The 24,415-nt window shown below is 40.6% G+C and overlaps 1 protein-coding gene across 11 annotated transcripts in view; it reads right to left on the bottom strand.

Annotated features, from left to right (window-relative positions):
- The window catches only part of MCF2L2 (MCF.2 cell line derived transforming sequence-like 2), a 154,526-nt gene that overhangs the window by 86,408 nt on the left and 43,703 nt on the right, over window positions 1-24,415 (bottom strand). For 10 of the 11 annotated variants that reach the window (XM_035334040.1, XM_035334038.1, XM_035334041.1 and 7 more), the window contains 11 exons: window positions 23,985-24,099; window positions 15,944-16,034; window positions 14,596-14,715; window positions 11,293-11,409; window positions 8,408-8,557; window positions 7,389-7,513; window positions 5,667-5,781; window positions 4,955-5,074; window positions 3,977-4,168; window positions 2,996-3,187; window positions 2,427-2,604 (listed from right to left, as the gene is read on the bottom strand). In XM_035334040.1, the coding sequence (XP_035189931.1) occupies window positions 2,427-2,604; window positions 2,996-3,187; window positions 3,977-4,168; window positions 4,955-5,074; window positions 5,667-5,781; window positions 7,389-7,513; window positions 8,408-8,557; window positions 11,293-11,409; window positions 14,596-14,715; window positions 15,944-16,034; window positions 23,985-24,099 (1,515 nt within the window). The remainder of the gene's footprint in view (window positions 1-2,426; window positions 2,605-2,995; window positions 3,188-3,976; window positions 4,169-4,954; window positions 5,075-5,666; window positions 5,782-7,388; window positions 7,514-8,407; window positions 8,558-11,292; window positions 11,410-14,595; window positions 14,716-15,943; window positions 16,035-23,984; window positions 24,100-24,415) is intronic. The other variant, XM_035334036.1, reaches the window with a different exon arrangement.

Here is a 24,415-nt window from a genome sequence, read left to right as displayed (position 1 = left end):
GAGTCTTATGAGGAGTGGCTAAGGGAACTGGGGTTGTTTATTCGGAGAAGAGGAGGCTCAGGAGAGACCTTATTGCTTTCTCCAACCACCTGAAAGAAAGGCGTGGGAAGCTGGGGAAGCAGCCTCTTCTCACAGATAACTAGTGATAGGACAAGAGGGAATGGCCTCAAGTTGTGCCAGGAGAGGTTGAGGTTGGAAGTTAGGAGACATTTCTTCTCAAAAAGAGCAGTCAGGCACTGAAAAGGGTTGCCCAGGGAAGTGGTGTAGTCACCGTCTGTGGGAGTATTTAAGGAAAGGTTGGACGTGGTGCTTAGGGACATGGTTTAGTGTGTGATAGTGGTGGTAGGGGGACAGTTGGACCAGATGACCTTGGAGGTCTTTTCCAACCTTAATGTTTCTATGATTCTATTCTGTGATTCTATGTAAATATACACATACTGCTCATGGCAGTTAAAGTAACAGTTTTTAAGTCCTAGGAAAAGCTGCAGAAAGTCAGAGACACCTGTTTCTTTGTACATTTCTCTGTCAATCATCTTCAGGCACAAAAATAATCTGAATGAGATGATACAGCCTACTTATGAATGTCTGAACAGGCCTGGGTCACACTTTGCATCTCCTCAGAGGGCAACTGGAGTAACTTTTCAAATTAAATATCATCTATCTATTAATTCACAACAGGACATCAGAAGCTAAGTAATCCTTGTCACGCAGTTATCTCCTGTACTGTGTTATATAAGACTGAACAGCAATGCAAGGATCAGAGCAAGGGAACATGTCATGATTCTCTGTGAAGTGGCTGAGAGTATTGGATGGGTGTATGAACGATAATCAACATTTAAAGTATTATCATTTCTATACTAGTGACTATTTTAAAGGTTCTATTTATATGAAAGGTTTAATGGAAAAAATCTGCAAGTGCTCTAAAATTACAAGAAAGAAGTTTAAGAAACACTGAGATTGCATGCATAAACAGAAATGCAAGACTAGCTTTTAGACTGAAGGTGCAGTTTCACAACTGGTGAAAGCAGTTGTAAAACTTTACTGCTACTAACAAGGACTAACTAGGTTAGACCTACTGGTCCCATAATGTCATTTTTCTGCAGCTGTCTTTGCTTCATCACTAGTGGCCTGAAGAATTTTAACGTTAGTGCTGCTCTGAGGAGTAGATCGGGCTAGGTGACCTCCAGAACTCTCTACATTCTACTAACTTACGCAAGGGAAAACTAACTACTACTTTTTTACTGTCAGTTCTTTGAGTTTTCAAAGACTTAAAAATTCATGCAGCTAATGGACTGCCAACAACGGTGCAAGAGTGGAACACATTGCTAGCAGATGTAGGTATCAGAGCAAGGCCTCTTCAAAGGCATTGTGGTTTCAGCTTGCTTTAAGGCAACAATGTAAATGAAACTTGAGGTAGCAACTCCATTTTAAGACCACAGCTAAGCAAGGTTTTGGGGAAAAAAGTAAAAATGTCAAACTGGCATTGGGAAAGGATGAATGCTGGGGACCAGAGGAGAACAACAGGGACATTTGTATGAGCTTGTGACAGTATGCCTAGAAAGCAAAATGGTCAGGCCTGCCTAATCTTCCTGATGAAAAAAAATCAAAGCTTGCTGTATGCTCTTAATGCTAATTAGTAGTTTTTTTCCAAGCCTTTTAGCTAAAGGTTCCCTGCTAAAAAGCCATGAAGTTCTTTTTTTTTTTTTTTTTTTTTAATTTCTTACAACCATCTCTGAAAAGGTTAACCCCTTCCTGCCACAAGGTACAAGGTGACTGGCCTCCAAGATGCACAGTTTCAAGTTAGCTTCACCCACGTGTTCCTTTTGCAGAAAATGGGTACCTTGGTTAAACATGATAACCTCAAATCAGGAGCTTTCTGTAAATTCCAACCAGAAGCAATATTCAACTTTTTTAGTTAGTAGAGGACAACTATAGAAAGTGACTAAATGATTATGTGGAGGGAAAAACAAAAGAACAGAAAATCACACCAATGAGTCAATGTCTCTAACGATGTATAAAGCTTTGCACTATCTAACTGAAACTGGAGGGATTGTGATCTTTCAAAGCCCAGTGTTCACATCACTGTATGTGCAACTTAAAAGAGTTCCTCATGCATACCTTACATGCAGTGACTAACCTGGTTTGCATTTTCAGGGAAAAATTAGCAATACATGACAGAATGAGAAACAGTATAGAAATATACTCTGTAGATTAGACCTAAGACGAAGAGCCTGATTTTTGTTTTTTGATTCACCCCTGCTTATATGCTTTTAGTGATAGATTGTTTCACATTTGTTTTAACTTTTTGGGCCTGCACGGTTGACACTGAACATCAAATGTAAGTTTTCATTCTGATGACAAAAGTTAAGCATGACCATGCAAGAAAAACACTGGTGTATATCTGAAAGCAGCTGTTCATGGCCTACCTACTCCTGCTGGTCTCGTAGTCTTTGGTGATGCTCTCTTTGGGGAAGATTCAGGGTGTGGGGCAACAGGTTGTACTGGCCGGGTCTGTTTGGCTGCCAGTTTCTTCAGACTCACTTGCCTCTTGTCAAACATTTCTTGTACATCTTCTAGTTTTTGTAGAATTCTTTGGGCATTGGCCTAAGCAAAGAAAAGGCAAACAGCAGATGGTTGTCAGTGCTGGACTAAGCAAGTTGAGATGACTTCTGTTACTCAGACTAGGTGTATTAGAGATAAAGATCATGTTGTAGCTTAACCCAGCCCAGCCCATGCATTCTGCACAGATCTATATTTCATGGAGTAGGACTTGGTGACTTGTGAAATTTTCTAGCTCTACCCTGAAGTATGTGCTGTTCTAGGACTGATCATATGACTAAAACTTATTGCCCTAAGTGCTCACCTCTGTGCCCTTTTGCTGTAGCAAAAGAAGCCTATCTGAACAGACCCAAAGATATAGTCTGATACTCTCATGTAGAAAGCAATTGGTATTTTGAAATTTGAACTGAGTGCATATGCATTTGAGGGGTTTTACCTTTATTTCAGGGGTGAGGATCATGTCAAACTGATTGTAGAACTCCTTCGAGTTAGAAAGCTGGTGTTCCTTAGCTGTTGCCAGGAACTTTTCAATTTCAACGAGTGCGGTTTCAGCTCCCTCTTGTGACTGGCACTTGTCCACAGCTTGGGAAGCTAAGAGGTAGATTCCAGCTTCACACCATTTGCTTGCCTTTAAAAAAAATCAGACAACAAGGACCCCATCATCACTGACAGTCCATATTATAAAGTGTTGCTTCTACCACCCCATGAAATACAGATTTGCCCTACAATGTTGCTAAAGGGAATGAATGTTTACTTCATTGCATGGTCCTGGTCAAAAACAGGTACAGAACAATAGCAAATTAAATTCAGCTTTCATGGGATAGATGGATGGTCCAGTAACACACAATAATATTCTGAGGAGGAAGAGTGTTACTGTGGTTGCTGCATATCAGATCTTTCAGCTGTACTACCTCATTTCAGTGTTCAGACACACAACAATTCAAATCCCCAAATTAATATTTGATCTGCATCAAAACTGCCCAAAACCTCTTAGGCCTATTACACTCAATTAAAAATACTCCAAAGCAGGTTTTCATGATGAATTTCTGGTACTTTCTTTTAGGAATTAGGCTGGAATAGCATGTAGACATTCTCAGAGCATTGAGCTTTCTATTCTAGTGGGATCACATAAAGTGGGATAAAAAAAAAGAACAAGCAGTAAGCTGTTTATTTTCAAGTATATTTTTATATGTTTGTTTCTTGTTTTAAATTTAGGCCTAGTTCTATTCTTAGTTTAATAACCTATTTTTCATCATTTTAAGATCATAATTATGAGAAGCTACTGCTCCAGTTTTTATGGTAACAGTTTCTGAATGAAATGGAGAAAAAAGTAGTAAATCTTTGTACCTGTGCTTATAAAAGCATTCATTTTCAGTAGAACCATCAGTAGGGCTGTTTTCTAAAAAGGCTCACTCACCTTATCTAACTGTTGATGCAGCTCAAGAGACTTTCCCAAAATATCGTACTTTTTCTTGGTCTCATTGGTAAAGTCATCACAAATACGCCTGAGTTCAACACACTTTGGTCTAATGGAATCAACTGCATAATGGTTGTTTTGAATGAGATGTTCTCCATGGAGAGCTAGAGTCTGGGCTTTCTCCAATGGTTCCTGTGAAATTAATGAGAAACAATCCAAAGTTAGATCTTAAAATTACATGTGTAGTAAAGATAAACCATCTCTGTGATCTGTGCTGTAGCCTGGAGCTAAAGGTTTGGGATATTCATCTGGCTGACGTGTTTTTCAATTTGCATCGAAGACCAACTTGTTAGTGAGTATTATTTCTTACTACTGTTCTTGCTGCCTCCATAGCCTAAATTCAGAGGTGAGTACTTAAACAGTCTCAAAATCATACAGCGCAGGTATCTACATAAAAATATTCTACTGCATGCTTAACCCAAGTTAAAGATTAGTAGAGCAGCACAATATGGAGAATGAACCAGAGCAAAATCCTACGACAAATCATGTTATCTCAGGCTTTGTGGGCTGAGCTCCTATCTGTAGAGCTATGGATTACAAATTCTCAGAGGAGAAGGACATCACCACTTCACAGAGGGGCAGAAGATAACAGGCTGTGATAACACGTTGGGTGCGGCAACTTTTAAAACCACAGCTCAGGAGTGTGAAGGTCCCTAGTCTTTTGCAAGGCAAAGTCAGAGTGAGTTTACACTGTTTACAGCACTGAAACATTTTATCTCTTCAGCTATTAACCACCAGCTCTTTGCTGAATACATGTAAGTACAGAAGAACTTTTCCGGTTTCATGGGATGAGTTCAAACTACGTCAACTATTATCGGTTACTTGCATCACTGAAGTACAAAAGTTATCTGTGATAACAGAATGATAGTGACAGAGAAGCACCTAGATGATCAACTGAATATGATATTGAGCACAAACCTGTCCTTTCTCTTCCAGTTGTTTCTGTTCCCTCAGGAGGTGCTCTACTCGAGTCACACTGTCTCCAATGTCAGAAAAACCTGCTTGTGCTTCCATTAGATTATCCAATGTCAGTTTTACCTAAAACAAACGACAAAAAAAGTGTACCCATCACAAGATAATCATAAAATTATATATGAGTTCTAAACATTTATCTCCATCTTTTAGAAGAGTCTGCATCTCAAGTTTAGCCTTTCATCTCCTTTCAAAATGGAAAATACAAGGCGACAACCAACTATTCTCTAAAGAGCTGTCCCTGGTTCTTGTTATTTATTGAGACACGCAGTTTTGAAGATCCATAACTCTATAGAGTCCATATTACTCCAAGATTTGTATTACTTTATCCTTTGGGCTGACAGTTGGGCTTTCCATCTTTCTTTTCCATTGACCTCAGTGGGACTGGGCACTTAAGCATCACAGAAGAAGTGGTATTTGGTAAGATCACACATAAACACACAATAATTTAGCATGAAGCTAGTGTTTCACATTTTGGCCTAATGCTGTAAGATATCAAATAATTACCAAGAATTTCATTTTTGAACATTCATTTCATATTGTATGATGAATGGCTTCTCTCTCGATCTCTTTTTTAGGAATGCCATTATACTTCTACATATAGGCAGTTTGACCTTATTTACCAGAGAAGACTAGACAAAACCAACCAATGAAATACCTCTCTAAAATCATGTTCAAAGTGTCGAAGCTGCAAGCATTGTTCTAGTTTTAGATGATGCTTGGTCCAAAATTGATCAAAAGCCTTTTCTGTTTCATCCAACTGAGCCAACAACCTGTGAAGAAATTAGAGTGAAAAGTACTTATTTCCTACAGTTCATTTTTTTTTAAGTTACACCAGTTGATGACAGAAAACAGGGTTTGGAAATGATTGGGAGCCTACACCTATGTATGAAGCAGAACAAGGTTCTGTGTCAGTTCTCCCTTGAGAAAAAGAGAACAAAAGTTGAAGTGGGACAGGCAGAAGCGTGATGATGACTGATAGCTACACGGATCTACTGTGGCAGTTGTAGCCCTGCCTCCTGACCTGCAACTGGAATACAGACCTGTTTCATGTGCTGGCAGCCAGAAGTGGCTGTCCCCAGCTTTCATCTAATCTTCAAAGATAATTCACCTCAGGCCAATGTAGATTGAATACAATGCAGTTATTAATTTAAAGAGTGCTTAAAGCAGAACTCTACAACTTGTTGTTCATTTTCTTTTTTGCCATCAGAAATAAGCAATAGCTGAATCATTTTTCCTAATCCATCTCTCCTAAACACAATGGATAAGAACCTCATAATGCCTCCCACTGACAACGTTTCATTTCATGGAAATAATGAAACACTTATTCACAAAAAAATCAGTAGCAAGTGTCCCACATCTTGAGTGAAGTGTCAAACACTAGACTATGAGTCATCCTAACAATCTCCATGATCTATTGAGTGTATTACAAAGTAGAACAGTTTAAACGGGGGAAAAAAAGAAAAAAAAAAAAAGAAAGGAAAAGAAAGGAAATGAAGTCTTCTCTGAATATCCTATTTTTGAATAGTTGGCATTCTTCAGGCAGGCAGGAAACCAGGCCTGATCTTCTACAAATGCAGTGTTGGAACTATGAAGTAATTGGGGCAAACACCAATAGTTCCTTCCTATTCCTCTCAAAAACAAGTCCTGTTTTCAATCTATCCCTGAAAAATGTGTTTTTAATCAAAGCTAGTTGTTGAATTCAAGTTGAATTTGCAAATTCCTTCAAAATGACTGATTAAAGAATTTTAAAGTATTCAATGAAAAATACCAACTTTACTTTTGTCAGCTTTGTTCCTGCTGAATGCAGATACACTAGCACTAGCATAACATTTCTCTTTCTACTGCATCATATGGAACAGAAGAAACTTCTACATGGTAAATAAAAGCATTATGGTAATAACTAGCATTGTAGGGAGGAACAGATATTTCTCTCTTTTTATACATCTGTGAAGTTGCACGTTTCTGACTATCATCTTTATCTGCTCCTCCCTCCCCCAGTGTTTCCACAGAAATACACAAGCATATACTCTTTCACCTCACATGGATTCAGGTGCCACTTTCTAACTAGGCACAGAAATTTGGAGGATGTAACGGGGAAAATAAATTCCACATTAAATCCTCGACTAGGTAGGTAGTGGTCCAACCAGGAATTACCATGAAATTCAGGACTTGTTTGAACTTGCACTGCCATTTTAATCAAGTATCTTCCTCAAAGACATTCCCTTCTCTGAGTTACGTATCCAATAAACCCTGAGTGACTGAATCAGTTGGAATTTATAGCCTGTATATTTATGCCATTTAAATGAGCACATACATTACATTTGCATTTCTTATGAATAAATTAGCAACTTGCCCAAGGTAATTAGGCTTCACTAACCTTTCCACTGTTGCCACATTTTCTAGTTCATCCGGACTGAGTTTGCTGTTGGCACTTCGGGTGACTGGCTCCCTAATACATGTCAGTAGGGTGGCCCCCTGCTTCACAGCTAGTTTCAGCTCATCCTGAGGGGGGGGGGGGGGGAATAAAAAAGTATATATTTATGTTATCAACAGTCCCATCTCTTAGGTAGACAACATAGTAATGCTAAGGGAGGTTACTTTTGTAGGTATTAAATATTTGGAACAAAATATAAGTGCTCCACAATTATGACATATCTTTCTAGGAATGCAGAGACCAGATCTATTCACTGTGAACAGTAGATATATTTCTGGGAAAAGGAACATTGCATAACTTCTAAACAGATAGTATTTTTGACCGGGTAACTTTCAGAATAAAATAACACAAATCAAATGTGTGCTGCCAATTGTTCAGTCAGCTGAGACACTGCTGAGACTTTGTGCTTCTTAATGAGATTTCCTTAACACTGACATGCTGAGTCATGGTATGCCAGCTATCAAGGAGTCAACCACAGAAGAAGGTATCTTCCCAGCATGAAAGATGAGCAATGAAAAGGAAAACGATGCTCAACAATTAATGTCAGCTAAGGAGTCTCCACTTCACGACACACATCCTGCATAAATCTGTTCTGAAATCCATTTTTAAGTCCTGAGGGGATGCCTATGAAACAAAATCTTTACTACTTTCTCATTAGGCAGGGATTCCCGGTCTTCCCCTGTTACCAGCACTAAAGGAGACTGCACAAAGGAAACACCACCAAATCTTTGGAGATAACATAGTTGATGTCAACTGCAATACAGCAGGCTAGAACAATACCCTGTTCTATCATTCCTGAAGCTGTGTAGTCCTTTTTCATAGCTGCACCAAATCAATCTTCTGAATCCAGGTTTTTCTCTCTTCAGTAGTTTAGATGATGGACTCCCAAACGATGGCAGAAAAAAACGTTAAATCAAAAACCACGTATCACACAAATGGAACTGTCATAAGACAACATTCACCTTCAGCTTGCTGTGATGGTCAGTGTGTGCAGACAGGAGCTCCTCTGTGCACTGCACATCGTTGGGAAGTTCAGTCTCTGCTAAGTCTGTTCCAAAGGTCTGCAGCATCTGTGCTGTTGTTTTCACTGTCATTGCAAAGTTTTCAATAGCCTGGAAAAGCAGGAGCATGAAGTCACAGACTGCTTATTTACTGCACGTTAGCTGTGTTTAGTTCATCAGACACTGTGCTGCAATGCCTGTAAAGCTGGCCATGCTGCTGGTTTTGAGCAGATCTGTTACAAGTTACAGATTAAATCTTGTGTCACAAAGGATCTTTTCAAAGGCCTACAAAGTATTACTATATCCATAAACCAGATGGAGAACTTCCAGAGCTTAAATGACATAATGAAACCACAGAGGACATCAGCTTCAAAGCCCAGCCTGGAACTTCAGATCCTCTGCCCATGCTTGCTGGGAATTTCTGTGGTGTTTAAAGATTTTAATTAAGGCTTTATTTAAGTTGAGGAGACACCAAAAGGACAGGCCAAAGCCATTTTACTTTTTATTTTTATACAGACATTGTTCACTTAGCAGCAATCTGTCTCCCTCTTGACTTCTCAAACTGTGCATCTCCATCCTGCCTATCTGTACTTGATGTATTCCAGTCACTCCCTCCCATCCCTCCCACAAATACAAGAACGACTTACTACAAATACATTTAAAATGTGTAAATCCATTGGAGCTTTGCTGCTTCTTGGGTGCACTAACACAAAACTCATCCAAATTTTGTGGTTTTATTGAAGAAAGTGAAGTAAAAGCGAGAAAGGCTTAATAGGAATGCTGACTTTTCAGACTAGAATATATTGTTCAGACTTATGAGATATGATTAAAACCTTTGTATCTTGTAGGAAGTAACTACAAGTTTTTTCATGATCATACCCCAATTTCTTTAGGGATAATCAAAGACTGTACTGTTCTGCACAGATCTATTCATTACACTTTTTGACCAAAACCACACAATATTTTGAGTCACTCAATAGCACTGGGGATGCTCTTAAACCCAGTCACACATTAATAGTTTTTGCAAGCTGTATTCCCTTCTCCAGCAATGATGGGAAAACCTCATTTGCAACAATGAGGGTTAAAATTATGTGGTGTGCTCTGCGGAAAATAAACTGGAAGCAGATCAGTGTCCAAAAGGCACAGAAGTTACATTCCACATCATGTGATCTTAAAGCATGCTCCAGATGAGGCAATGCTAGCAGAGTTCATAGCCTTCTTCATTTTTTTGCCCCCATAAATTCATGCCCATTTTCAGCAGAAGCAGTACGCTTTGACATACGCTCTGACTCAGTGCATATCAGCTGTAGCTTGCTGTTCTCAGCAATGAAATTACTGGATTACAGTTGGTTAAAATGCCACATTTCTGACTGCAGCACAGATAAAGCCATCCACAACAAAGAGCTGTTTACTAAGAGCCTAAAATGTACTCTTTGAGCAAGAAAGCTCACAGGCTCCTAGCCATTCAAGAAAGCAGAAACAAGGAACAATGTTGTGAGATTGCTAAATCAATACTTTTTAGCAACAGCTTAAGCCTGTTTCAGAAAACGAAACAAAACAAAACCCTGGCAGGACAAGACATGAGAGTACTACAAGAAACAGTAAATGGGGTGAAGACACTGCATCAGCAATACTGAAGGTCAAGCTTTTTTCAAGGTGCCACGCAGGCCAACACTTCCCTGATGACAAACCTCTTATCCAGCAGAGATTACCTGGCTGACTACACCAGGCACCACAAGCTCATCAGAACCTCAATTAGTAGCATGGTTCCCCCCACTCATTCCTATGTGTATGAGCAATAAATTGCTTCATATTCCTAAACTGTGACTGCGGTTTTGTCTTCAAGTCTCTGTGCTTGGTAAAAGCTGTTGAAATAAACGTAACAGTGATCAACTTTGACTTGCAAGCTACCTCAGAAAAGCTTTTTCTGAATGTTAGACCTAGCTGCGGGTCAACGACAACAAACTCAAATCCCAGGCTGCTCAGAGCACAGCAAAACACTGGGGCTACTTAGATGCGAGCTCTAACATAGCAGTCTTGCAAGCAGACCCACAAAGAATCACTGCACACACCCTCAGGGAAATTAATTCAGTTTCTGGGATGAGGACTGAGCTGTGCACCTTTCCATGTAGATAGGACAGGACAACATTTTGGCTGATTATCTGCCAAAGATTGGGGTCTGTTTTTTGTAAACCACCACCTTTTCTGGGAATCATAATGAAATGTTTACGTCATTTTGAAGTAGCCACTGAGATACATTAACCAACCCAAAACGGAACAAATGATCAAACCTGTAACAAGTTTCCTAAAGGCAACACAATAAATAGTCTTTCTGCTTTCCTCCAATTATTAATTATTCTCAAGTTACTCAAAATAAGAGCCATCTGGAAGAAATGTTTACATAGCACAGAAATGAAAACAAAGGGAAATAAAATCCAATGTCCTGAGTATTTTCTTCTCTTAAAAACATGGATATAATTGCTCATTAAAGTGAGAATCCTGACCTTTCATTCAGAACACTGTTACAGCATACGTTCAATTTTGACCATGAGCTGCAGGCCTCTGAATCCATCAGTTATTCAAAAGATAAGAAAGCGCCCAAGGGCCTTGCTGAATAATAATGTTATGACACCGTAGGCCCTAGTCCAGGTCAATTACTACTTCTGCTACAAGCTTTTGGAGAACTTACCCTTCTCTGTTTGAGTCATGGATCCCCCCCTTTCCATGAACCCTAGTAAAATGCGTAGGCTGAAGTGCAGCTGAAATGTTACTACCTAATGGTTGCTCTACATTTGTCATCTGAACACTTGTGGGGGTAGACGTGTAAGAACAACACCAACACTCACAGTTCGGTGATGTATCCACTGACTGTGGCCATACTCCAGGGTTCCTCCCAGCTCCCGGGTCAGCTGACTTTTGTCAATATAGCCGTGCAGATCAGAGACAGAATTTAACATGATGATCTGAAACAAATCCAAACACAGCGGACTGAGAGAAATAACGAGCCCTTTCAATCATTGTTCTTAGGATCCATTTTCTTACCATAAACAGTGTCCCTACCACTCAACCTGCTTCATGAAAGCAAAAGCATCTTCTGGTAAGCAGTATTACCTTTTGGCTACCACTGTGCATCTTGCACCACAAGTAGTTACACAAATAATGTACTTAATTAGGTCTCGTTGTTCTAACAGCTAGAAAATACACCATGACTTCAGCACCAGAAAAACAAGATGTTGAGAACAAATAACTAGAAATTTTAAGCCTTTTACTTTAATATGTTAAATGTATTATTTTGTCCTGCAGTCTGAAGAAAGGACAACTGACTATGCCTGTTAGCACACATTAGTTCCAATGGAGCATGTTAAGCATGCTGTACACAGTGAGATGAGCCCAGTTGTGTGGAGGGCATATATTTCAGGTTGCATAAGGGCTCTAAGAAAAGCCTCGAAACAAGCCTGGACAGGCTTTTAGTTTATCTTCTCTAAAACAACTTCTTTCTCAAAGCTAGGTCAGCTGTGAGACCAAACCAGGTTGCTCAGGGCTTTATCCAGCTGGGTCTTAAAAATCTCCAAAGACTGAGACTGTGCAGCCTCTTTAGGCAGTCTGTTCAACTGCCTGATTATCCTCATGGTGAAAATGATGTTCCTCATATCAAGTTAGTACTGCCTTTGTTCACTTTGTCAGCTCTCTTGTCCTCCTGTCATACACCACCTGGATGCTCTCAGTAACCTGCTCACAGGGATTGGAAAGCTGCTGTCCCACTATATTAACCCTCACCAAGCCTTTCCTTTTCCAAGCTAGACAAGCCCAGCTCTTTTATCATCTTCCTACAGAGCAGGTGCTCCAGGCCCTGGCCGTCTTGATGACCCTTCACTGAGCTCACTCCAGATTAACAACTTTCTTATTACCAAAACTAGACACAGATGCAATCTAATGAGACAACTAAATGGGGACAATCATTTGCCTCTATCTACTGGCTATGCTCCTGCTAATGCTGATATTGTAAATAAAGGATGCTGACAGCCTGTACTGCTGCCATCGCACACTACTGGCTCACGTACAACTTGCTGTCTACCAAGTCCCCAGGTCCTTTTCAGCAGAGCTGCTCCCCAGACAGCTGCTCAATCCGGTGGTGATTTAACCCAGCACATCTACTTTACTGAACGTATTTGCAGTCTGATAGCTCAGATAAACTCCTTAACAAATGCACATCATATTCTTGAAGCCACTCTTTAATGCTCCTGTTCAGGCCTTTTCAAGGGGGCCAAATAGATACTACTACTCTCAGTAACTTCATCTGCTCTGAAATTGAGTTATGTATGCCCATATTTATTTTTAGGATGGGCTGCAATCTCAGCTAAAAGGCCCCTACAGAGATCATGGCAGACCCTGGGGAACTTAGGAGACCCCTAGCACAGCACTAAGCAATTTATTACAGCATCAGGCAGATGTAGGCAGCATATATATAAGGCTATCTGCAGGTATGTGGGTGGGAGGCAGGCAGAACTAGCATAAAGCTCATCATGCTCTTAGTTTTTCTAGGACTGCTCTCTAAGAGCTATGTGGACATACCAAAGACAGCTCAGAATTTGAATGTCCAAAAAGACCCTAAATTAAACTCATCTCGATTTTTCTGCCTGTAGGAAAGGTATGCTAATATTTAATACTTAATGCACTGCCTGATCCCTGCCTCCAATTAACTCCTCTTCCATCTGTGATAGTTTCAAATCGGATTTTAAATGCCACTCTGTCATTCAATCAATTGCTAAAAGTAGAGAAGATGCTGAATTGCTAGAAAATGCTATTTCTTGATGAAGTTCTCCTTTTGTGGGCTGCAGTTTCTGGTACAACAGTTACTATGGTAACACATTCTGGCTTATTAAGTACAGGAACATCCATTTTTAAAATTTTAAAATTAAAAGTTTTTGTTTTCCAATCAAACACATATTTTAATATCAGTTTTGCATATTAATTACCAAAAAGCCACCCCTGCCAAACTACAGTCAGTGTGAAAAAATAACCCACAGTAAACAAAGCGAATGTTCATGACTCTTTTTCTCTATGCACTGTAATAAATGGCCTGCTGTGTCCTACTACAGCAGAAGCAGGAAGTGCATGAACTTGAAACCTAGGCACTGACAAAGGTAGAAATTGTTGGAGCGGAATCACGGGTCTTTTGCAAAACAATTTAAAACCACAAGCAAAATCCAAAACAATCATATGAAATCACTCCAGTAAAGTCATTGTGGAACACACTATGAGTCAATTCTGGGATGAAACACCAGCAATAATCATCATGCATATTTATAAAACACTTCGAGACCACAGGCAAACATGCAGCTGGGAACAACTCCAAAAAGAGCTCTCATAGTATAATGTAAAAACTCTTTCAGGATTGATAACCTTCTTCAAATCACGTTCTCATCAGCCTGAGCATATGCCAAGTACATAGAAAAAGCAGTAAAAAGCATGCTTTTAATCTTGAAGGGGTGGAGATCATAAAAAGCATTACAAATAAGCATTGCCATGTAGGCTCTTAACAGGGCACTATGAGATTGTCAGCAGTCCATAGTGGAGAAGTAGCCCTAGCCTTTCATTTCTCTGTAGTGCTAACTGCTTACTTTTGTCACTGGAGTGAGATCTACCTCTGCCTACATCAGGGGAACAGCTCCACCGAGTTAAGATGTCACTACTTAACCTGAGTCACATTTTGTAGCTGGACTGATCGTTCACATGGGAACATGTCCATTAAAATCCTGTGAGGCATTCACCAGGAATTAACTCTTTGGCATTCCTGCAACTGATAGTAGAAAATCCCACAAACACAATTTAAACAAACCATTGCTACACATACAAATAGGTCCTGCTCTTTCCCTGCATATTTCTATCACTGGAATTAAATAAAAAATAACTTATCTGATCCAGATAATGGAGTTGTAAATGTGCCTACGTGCCTCTCAAAGCTTGTTTGATCTCATTCTGTTTTCCATTTAGGTTTTGTTGACCTTGTATACACCACACAGACACAGATCACAGCCCCAGTTGCCACTTGTAATCAAATTTTAATTATTGGGTCATTAAAATTGCTGACGCCTAAGAACTGCAGGCATGGAGATAAGAACACATGGACAAAAAAAATGTATGCTTACCGGTACCTTCATTTTAAAGTCATCTCGATAGAGTTTAATGCCAATGTCAGCGATTGTCCTTTGGATAAAGCGGGAGGGCCGCAGCACAAACACCAGCTGCAGGTTTCCTGGAAATGCTCCCTGCAAAAACCATAAAATTATTAGAAGGCGAAACTCTGCCTTGCAGGGAGGCCAAGGCAATTTTCAGCCAAGTGTTTCCTAAAGGGGGTAAACCAGGGAGGACACTGAAATTTGGCCAGTCCAGCTGCTAATGACATCAGCTGTCCATTCAGCACAACTCCAATGTCAGTATTCAAAGCCAATGGAAATATCAGCCCTTGGATTTTACTGCCTAGCCAAATATTGCTTTCTGGAAGGGATTTAGCACAGACTTCTTAAGTTTTTGCACTAGTACCTTCACGCTTCCTCGTCTCAGGTCTGAAGCAGAGCCTTCTTTGCACTAACACACCATAGGTCTCTCCACACACCCCCACCCCAACCCCCCCCTTTTTTTTAACCTACAAAAACTGGCTACCTATGTTGGACTTGGTGAAAGAAGCAGGTGGCACAAATGAATTTCCCAGACTGACCTAGCTTCTCACTACGGAAAGGTTTTAATCATTTTAACCTCACTTGTTTTTCCTACATGTAGGCACTCAACACATTCAGCAGTCATAGTCCTGTCTGCAACACCTAGCCTACACCTCTCTCACACATCTCTCCTCTGTGCTCATCAACATTAAAGAACAAGAAGACAGTAGCTAAGGAGAACTAAGAATGAAAAACAATTATGTCTAAAATTCTTGAAGTAATTTAAAGTAACTTTGGTCGTCCCTTCATCTTAAACCTCTGTGTCTAAGCACTTGCTCCTCACACAGCACACGTAAGTAAAAGATGTATAAAAACAGCTGCCTTTATTAGTACTGAAAAAGTATCTTAACTCTCATCACAAATAAGATGCAATGAGCTATTAATAGTTTCTGACAGAGATCACTTGCTACCACACAAACACAAATCCACTGGGATCTGTTTCTTTCACAGACAGGCCATGTAGTCACCCCACACAATGCACAGGAGGGATCCTCTTTAGACTCTTCTGGAAACAACTTCATATTACTAGAATTCATACTACAGTCAACCAGTACATAAGGAATTTGTCCTAAATTCAGCAGTAAACAAGGCTGTTGTTTTCTGTTACTGCAGCTTCCTTTCTCTCCTATTTAAAACTGATGAGCTTCAGGACAGGAGAGAATCTGCATCCATAGCCAGAAAACAAACTAAAAAGGAGCACATGAGACTGTATCCTGTGCTGAAGGTTCAGCAGATAATTTTACTTTCTAGAAGGTAAATAACAAAGGCATGTACTTACTGCTATCCGTGTCAGGGATGCTTTGACTGCACTCCATTTGTCCCGTCGTCTGTCTATGATGATGATGAACCCGATGCTGGCTGCCTCCAGGCTGCAAAACAGATTAAATAGATCTGCTAGGTTACATGAAGATACTTCCATTCCAATGAAGTGTACAGCTGCAAAACTCAGCCTCCATCGGATCACCCTCTAAGCCCATTACAAAAGTGCAACGCACAGTGGAAAGAATGAATATTTGGCAGACATTCACATTAACACAAAAGCCAGGAATTTTTCTCTTCCTAGTGTAAGGCTACCAGCTTACACAAAACTTGAATATTTTCTTTCCTAAATCTCTCAGCTGCTATGCTACTTTGCTGCCAAATCTAGGTGATACAAATAATTCAGGATCATAAATTACATTGTGCTATACTGAAGGCAAAAATCTCAGACCTTGCTTTTTCTCCAAATTAATTCAAGTTATTAGACACCCCCTTCAGCCTTCATATATATATATAAAAAATCCAGTATGCTATATACTTGCTGCAGATTTTTGGAAAAAAGATTCAGAGGAAGGCACTGAAGAAATTTTGTGTATTGCAGATTGTTACAGAAAGGGTGTGAAAAACTAGTTACAAAAATCTGAACCTGTGGGTTTCTTAAACTACCCACAAATTTGCATTGCTTTTTTTTATTAAACTGCATCTGCTGACTGAGACCAAAAATTGCTCTGGAAGACTAGTGAGCATGAAAGGCCCAGGCAAATCACCTTCAGCACCCAGAATACCAGGTAGCACCTCTGTGAACAGACTTCCTCTCCTGCCTAATGAAGACACATTGGAGGAGGTCAGGCATTTTCCCTCTGCCTTGACAGTTGATGTTGCCGCATCATAGATAGGGTGCCAGGAATTCTGGATATATCTCAAATGTTTAGCTAACTCTTTAAAGCAAGAAGATCAAAAGCCTCAGGTGAAAACAGAGAAGGCTGGGGTAAACTTGCTGAGAGTTTGGGAAATCAAAAGGAACACAAAGCTATATGTCATTTTACCCCTTTGCTCCTGTAATACATATGCAAGAAACTGTAGGGTGCAAATGCATTTAGGAAAGAAAAGAACGGATATGGGAAAGGGGAAGAAGGTTTTTTGGTTCTTCATTCCAATTTAATATCTGCTGGGATATCATCCCACTCCAGGCAAAAGGCTGGGGCGGTGTGAATTCACTGATCCTTGGCATCAGAGCTGCATCCCCCCGGTCATGGTGCTCTGCTGATCCCTGTGCCAGCAACAACAGCCCCAGTTTCTCCCTTTACTGAAGATGAACTGGGCAGCTACAGCCACTAATCCCCCAAGTTACTACCACCCCAAAAGGCAGAAAAGCCACTGAGAAGCTGTCAGATAGAAACACCCAGCTCCACAGCCTAGAGAACAGAAGAGCATTCAGTCAACACTGACTGCTGCCTGACCATCGAGTCCACAGAAATGTGCTTGTTAAAGACAGGATCTTACTACAGCTAAGGCACAAACTCTTTAGTTTAGTTCTTCCAGCAGCAGTTCATGAAACCACAGAAATGGCTAATCACAAGATGCACACCCCACGTAAATTTCTTTGCTCTAATAAGGAATACTGATACTGATCTAACTATCTGGTTAACCAGATCCAAGTTCTAAAAAGGCGAATCATGACCAGTTATTTCAAGAGAACAATGTTACAGTTCAAAACTCACGTTACATAGCGTGTGTTATTCCATCTGTTCTGTTATTTAGAACAAAGTAAAATAGAGAGACTTGGGGGGAATTAAGTCAATGTAATTTTCTTTTCAACAGCTACAGGTTTAGATGACCCTGGAAAAAGCTGTCTCCTTGCTAGGCTTGATATAGTTTCAACAGCCATGCAAATTTTTGTGAACCGTGTTAAAGCAGGAGGAAAATGGGAACGTAAGAGGACAATTTTGAATGAATCACGTGGCTCTCCAAAATATGACCTCTGCTCTAAAGCAACAGGGAATGTATTATTGCAATCAGCATCCAATTAGGTCTTCATAGCTCAGACTCACAAAATCAATTTGCAGTTGCTGTTGAATATCACTCAGACAAAAACTGGATACACAAATCAAGTTCAAATCTAATGCAACTCCATTAAAACTAGCGATTTATAATGAAATGACCAACAGAGTCGGCATGTTTAGCTGAAGTTAACAAAATGCTGATGTTGGTTTAAAGAAAAATATTTTTCGCCTAATATCAAATTAATAAATATGAGAAAAAGCTGTTCTTTGTAAAATTTATGATGTAGCTAAACCACAAGTAATTCTATCCCTATGCACCACATTCACACAAGCTGCCTGCACATAGAAATTGCCCTGTTTTGCCCATCTACCTGACAGACTGACTAAAGACTCTCTAAAAGGAGTGCACATGGAGGACTGGAGGCCTGAAGGAATCCAGAATCAGACCCTTACAATCACACCTTGGTAAGCAAGTTGCAAAGGAAGTAACTGACATGACAGCATCTGCCAAAGGCAACAAGTACAACCGTGATTTAAACAAACACAAAAGCAGTTGTGCCAAGCAAAACTTGCCTCTGTGCTTCAGAACTAACTCTTAAGTCCCATCTTTCAAAGTCCCTCAAACATGTAGAGAAGAAATTGCTTGAAAGAAGGACCTTCCCTGTTTTCTCAAGTACATCTGCATGATCTAGCAGATAATTTTTTTCAAATGTTCTTCTGCCACAGGGGGTTGTAACAGCACAAGCGCATCCAGGCATCAGATGCAGTAACAAAAATTAAATTCATAGATAATAGGAATGAGGGCTTATGAAATATAGATTCAGACAAGAAAATACAAGAGAAAAGCAGCAAAGGAATTTTCTCATGAAATTGGGCTTGGCGAGAACAGTCATGGGGGAGGGCTGGGAATAACGCACATATGGGAATAGAAACATTGCTCATCAGTTGCCACCGCAAATCACACGACATCACAGGCCAGTTAAAGAGACAGACTGGGGAAATGAAAGATGAAACGGATACTGATACACTGGAGTTATACTTGGATTGAAATGGAGAAAAGAGCAAAGGAGAGCAGAACTCCACTTAGTGTGCAGCCCAGCCGTGGTGGGGTGCTGCCCGCAGTTCTCTCCCACGGAGACCAAGCAGAGTGACTCTGGTTGGCAAAGACCATGCCTGCCAACCAGCTGGGCTTGGCCCACGGGGCTGAGGGGGAAGGCCCAGGTCAGAATGCACAGAATACATTACATGAACAGTGCAGGTGCAATCCTAGCTGAGCATGAGTATGAAGAGCAGGCCAAGGCATGAGATTCGAGAGATTTGTTCAGGTAAAACGAGAACCAGGCCATGAAGCAAACGATTCTGGTAGCTATTACAGTATGTATTACTTACAACATTTGACTTAGTGCATTGTCTGAGATGAAATAGGTGAAAAAAAATAGAATAAAAACTTTAAAAATAATACAGTCTGAAGAAGGAAGAGCAGAAAGAGAAGGTGAGAAAACCACATGTTGCTAAAAAGCAATGCGGCTGAGCAGATCTCTAAAGAAAACATGAGGGAATGGCTGACTACATCACTCAGAATCACGCTGGCAGACTAGGCAAAGGCAAGCAGTACAGATACCATTCAGAGATACGCCTTTGTAAATCTTGACTGCTATGCACTGATGGATGCAACATGAAGAGGATCTTAATATGAGAGCTACTTTTGGACAACAGAAAATGGGCCTGCAACCCTGGCACAATGCTAGACCTGAGCTTCTTTAATGTTATTCCCCGCATTTCATCTTGATGTTCAGGATGGTATCAACTGTCTTCACTGAGCTAAGCCAATGGTATCTCTGTCTTTTTTTTTTTTTCTTTTTTAATGACTACACAGGGCTGATTTAAGACCTAAATTTAGCCAGGGAAACAGAGAGAGTGTCAGCAAGTGATCCTGTTTCAGTCAGCACACCAAAAGGAAAGGCCATTCCAAGGTCTGAATGTCATTTGGCACTACGGGATGTGCACAGGCAAACAGCCATGGGAAGAGGCCTGGCCAAAATGACCGCATCGGTGCAAGCAGATGTACAGCCAAGAAGCCCCACTTGCATGTGTGCGTCCAGAGGAAGGGAGTTCATTTAAAAACAAGCACACAATCAGTGTTTTATCAGTACTGTAATATCTCAACCCTTGTTACAGACGTGAATAGGGATTTCTCCAGTTCTCTGAACAGAGGGATTTGAAGAGAATTGTGCACAGCAGATAAACATCCAGCTTGCCCCCAAATCTAATTCTTGCCTAGACATGGCTAGCAGGCAAATTCCCTCTCCCTCAATGAAATGTGTGCAGTCAGAGCTCCATCCTCAGCTCTGAATTCAGGTTAGCCCTTGAGCACTGATTTGAGGAGGCCAGGAGATTCTGAGTTTGTTGACCTCTTTAGGAAGAAGAGAATGGCACCTGTTCACCAAAGTAGTTCATCCATGTCAGTTGAAAGAGAAGAGATTTCTGGCTGTGCAATAAAGTGAGCAAAAAAGGGCTTTCTGCAGGTATCTATTGTAAACAAGCATGTGCAGAGGAATGTGTTAGCAAATACCATGCTAACGTTTGGGCATGTCTATGTATGTAGGTCCCTTTTGTGGGGCATTCTCATGACCAGCTGTTGAAGCAGATGGAAAATTAATCAGATTATGGAAGTCTTACTGGGCTGAACTTCTGCCTCGGAAAGCAGTTTATGTTTTAAAACACAGAAGTGCAGGGGTTGCTTAGAGCCCACCCCACAATACTGCATTACACCACAGCTGATAAAGCACATTTGCTTGGTAACTTCAAAGTTGAGATAATGCCTGTGCATCTAAATATCAACACTTGTTATCTACCTCTGTCTTTTCAATGTTTTGTCACATGGGCACAGAAGACCAGTTATTCCAGAGGGACTTAGAAAGTTACTAACTTGCTGAATGATGTCATCTGCGATCACAGACCTCATCTGCACAACAAGCACAAACTTTGTTTCTGTGTATCCTGCAGAATAAACACTATACAGGACAGATGTTCTGCCTAAATGTCTGAAAAAAATGATACTGATTTCTCTGGTTCACTGAGCTATGAATCAGTAAGTATTTTCTATGCTAAACTGGGTGACCTGCTTTTCAAGTGATACTTCATTTTACCTGATTCAAGGTCATATCCCTTGTAACTCCACAAGAGTTTTAGATTATTCTCTTCTCTTAGTCCCTTGACTTACACATTCTCCTTGAGAATAAAATAAAATGTGAACTACTAGCAGCAAGTAACTGGAAAGCTATCATAGTACACGCTGTACAGTAGTACTGAAAAAAATAACAAACACAGTCCCTTTGCTGCTTGCTGGGATGTAGGAAGGATACGCTCTCTTTGCAAGGATCAACCAACAGCAGATTAACAAAGATCTGCTGCACCCAAACAGATGCACTACTTACGCAAAGATTTTACTTCATATAATTATGTCATAAATCACAACCAAAGCTTGTTGGTCAGGTTCTTCTCCTTCTAAATTAATATCTTCGACCCTCAACTTCTACACAAAGGTTGGCAAGTTTCATAGCAATTCAAGAAGTGCAGAGTCAATCTCTCTAAAAGCACTGCAACAAAGTCTATAAAAATCCTTGGATAACTCCTATCTTGTTGGCAAGATCTGTGATTGAAACTAAGAGTCAAACCAATGTGCAGGTATGCAGAAAATGTAGGTTCAAATTCCAGCCTGTCACTGGCCTTGAAGAGGTTGTTTAAATCAAGCTGAACAATCAATTTCCTCAATATGAGCTTTGGCAAACTTGTCTCTAGTGTAAGATACTACTTACACATACCTCATCTTCTGGAAAACCAGCATATCAGAGCTGTCCTGACTTACTAAGTTCTGAGACTTAATTCGTCACACATTGATTGCTCTGGTGTTCCTCAGGAGAAGAGGCTGAAGTCATAAAGTATTTCTGTCCATCATGCTGACAACGTAACTTGCTAGTTCCCCAACTTTACCTTGAATCACCCACCAGCATACCAAATACAAAGAATCGGGAAAACTAGCTTTGTGTTTTTCTCAGCTATTATTGCTGTTTTATTAACCCTGAAGCTGGTCATCCTCCCAGTCCTGAAGCTAGTGAAGAAATACAGAAGAGTTTCTTCTTGCAGAACAAAGCCCCTACAGAGCAGAGGGAAACAATGAAGCCGTTAAACTCACACTGTGTGGTTTCTCTCAGCTTGCTTTGGCAACTCCATATGGGGAATACATGTAGGTGGAGCTGGAAAACTTCTTACCTAAACTTGAAGGAGGCACGTTTTCCCCTCGTTATCCTCTAAGCACCTTTATTCATGAGACCACAGGAAATAATAAATCCCTTCTGTGCTTCTAACTAGCACAAACAGCCATGGTCCTGAGACAGGACCAGGGGACTGAAAAAATATTAAGCTCTTTTTGGACAAACAAAAAGTGATTCAGCAGCCATGCCTTAGCCTATTTCCTCGGAGCAGTGGAAATGAGTTTGTTTCACTCCACTTGCATGGCTGCAGGCAAACAACAAGGGAGACATCCTAGCTGTAGAGCAATCTCCCAGTAAACAAAGCACCAGAAAGCACAATGTGCTTGCCAGAACCCTGTCAACAAGGCACTCACCTCTCTTTCCCAACCTTGCTTTACTGACTTGCTGGTAGTTGTTCCAGAGAGCAATCTCTCTCTTATTTTTCATTCCTTAAAACAGTTTCTTAAAAACAGTACAAAAATAACTGTACTGTACCATTTCTCAGAGGTAAGTCTAGTCTATAGTATACAGCCCAGGATCTTATACATCCCACAGCCTAACCAACTGCATCAGCCTTTTACACTGTTGCTGCTTTTCTTTTCAGACATTCAAGAACCCCGTTCCCCATCTTTTTACAATGCAGCAACAGACAAAGCTTAGATACTAAGGCTTTATTTGGTATCTTCCTTCCTCAGGCTGCTGCTTAGACCTCAAGGAGAAGACACAAAAATCAGAGTATGGAAGTGCAATTCACCAAATGTTTATCTAAAGGCAGTGACCAGAGGACACAGTTCAGCTATCACAGAAGACAAACAGGAGTCTTTCTGCTGACTTTAAATGACGTTAAAAGCAAAAAGCATAAGATGATATTCGGTTTACAGTCTTCCTGATAATAGCTTTCCTGATAACATGCAAATCACATTTGATAATCTATAATGCACAACTCCACAACTCATATCAGGAAGGCTGGTATGTATTCTCACTGTGCTGCTGACCTCAACAGCACTGTGGCAAATGCCTGTTCAAACCCCAGACTGCATGGATCTTCTTAATTTGTCTTGTTTCTGAGGACACAACCCACACACTGCCCTCAGCTTGTATGACACATCCCCAAACAAGCCAATTACAAGGTCACAGATCCTCATTCCTAAGAAGGTTTACCAGCTTTCTTGAGTCTGGTCTGTCTGACTTCTGGTGAGCTTAGAGCATGCTGTCTGCACTTATGACTTCCCTCATCTGCCTATGTATCCTATGCAGATCCAGCCCTGAAAAGATCTGGTTTGTGGGGCATCATGAAATAAATGGTATGTTGATATGACATTTTTTTCACTTCCTCTTGGAGCAGAGGGAAAGGAATTCTCACCAACACAGTTAACGAAATACATTTCCACTAAGATTAGGTATTAATAGTTGTTCAAGCAAAGCTAGTCTGTCCAGTCAGAGCTTGGTATGCTTCTTGGGAAGCGTTAGAAATAGTTGCAACTCTCCACTTGTTATAATCCAGTGCCCCTAAGAGTTATCACAAATGGCCCGTCTTAGCTCCCTTTTGATCTGCTCCCTTTAGTGTCACTCTTCAGATCTATACACCTATCCAGTTAAAGCCCTGAAAACCTGTCCTGTGTGAAGCTTTCTTCTTCTTCCCATGCAAATGAGGCAAATGGTACCTCGGGCCCTCTGCACATAGGAAAGTTTCATACCAACTGGATGGATGCAGAATCACTGGTACATCTAGGTAGCACCACTAAAAGCCACTGAGGAAGCAAGGGTCTGATAGAAATAAACAGACATTTATACTTAGCCTCACCTGGGAATGCTGGTTAGATATGTGACCACGTTCAGAAAATCCTCATCGGGTATGTCGCTGAATCCTGCAAATTCTGGAAAGGTAATAATGGGTGCTCCGTCCTTCCCTCTTCCTCCTGTGAAAGAAAGGTTGTAAATAGATTAGAGGGTGATTTTATACCTTGGGACAGACTGGTCAATATTCAATTGGGAAACACTGGTATATACCTCACTGAAAAGCATACGTAACCTGTATAAATGGGATGAAGCAGCTCTGCGATCATGTGGAAGTGTTCAATGCCAGGGTGGACAGGGCTTTCGGCAACCTGGTCCAGTGAAAATTCTCCTTGCCTATGGCAGAGGGGTTGGCACTTAGATGATCTTTAAGGTCTTTCCCAGCCCAAAGCATTCTATGATTCTATGATCTTCCCATTTCATGTTCTAACTTGCTGT

The sequence above is a fragment of the Oxyura jamaicensis genome, chromosome 9 (genome assembly GCF_011077185.1).
Source record: "Oxyura jamaicensis isolate SHBP4307 breed ruddy duck chromosome 9, BPBGC_Ojam_1.0, whole genome shotgun sequence".
In the NCBI taxonomy this organism is placed as follows: Eukaryota; Metazoa; Chordata; class Aves; order Anseriformes; family Anatidae; genus Oxyura; species Oxyura jamaicensis.
The sequence above is the reverse complement of the archived record's forward strand: the minus strand, read 5'-3'. Positions and strand labels throughout refer to the sequence as shown.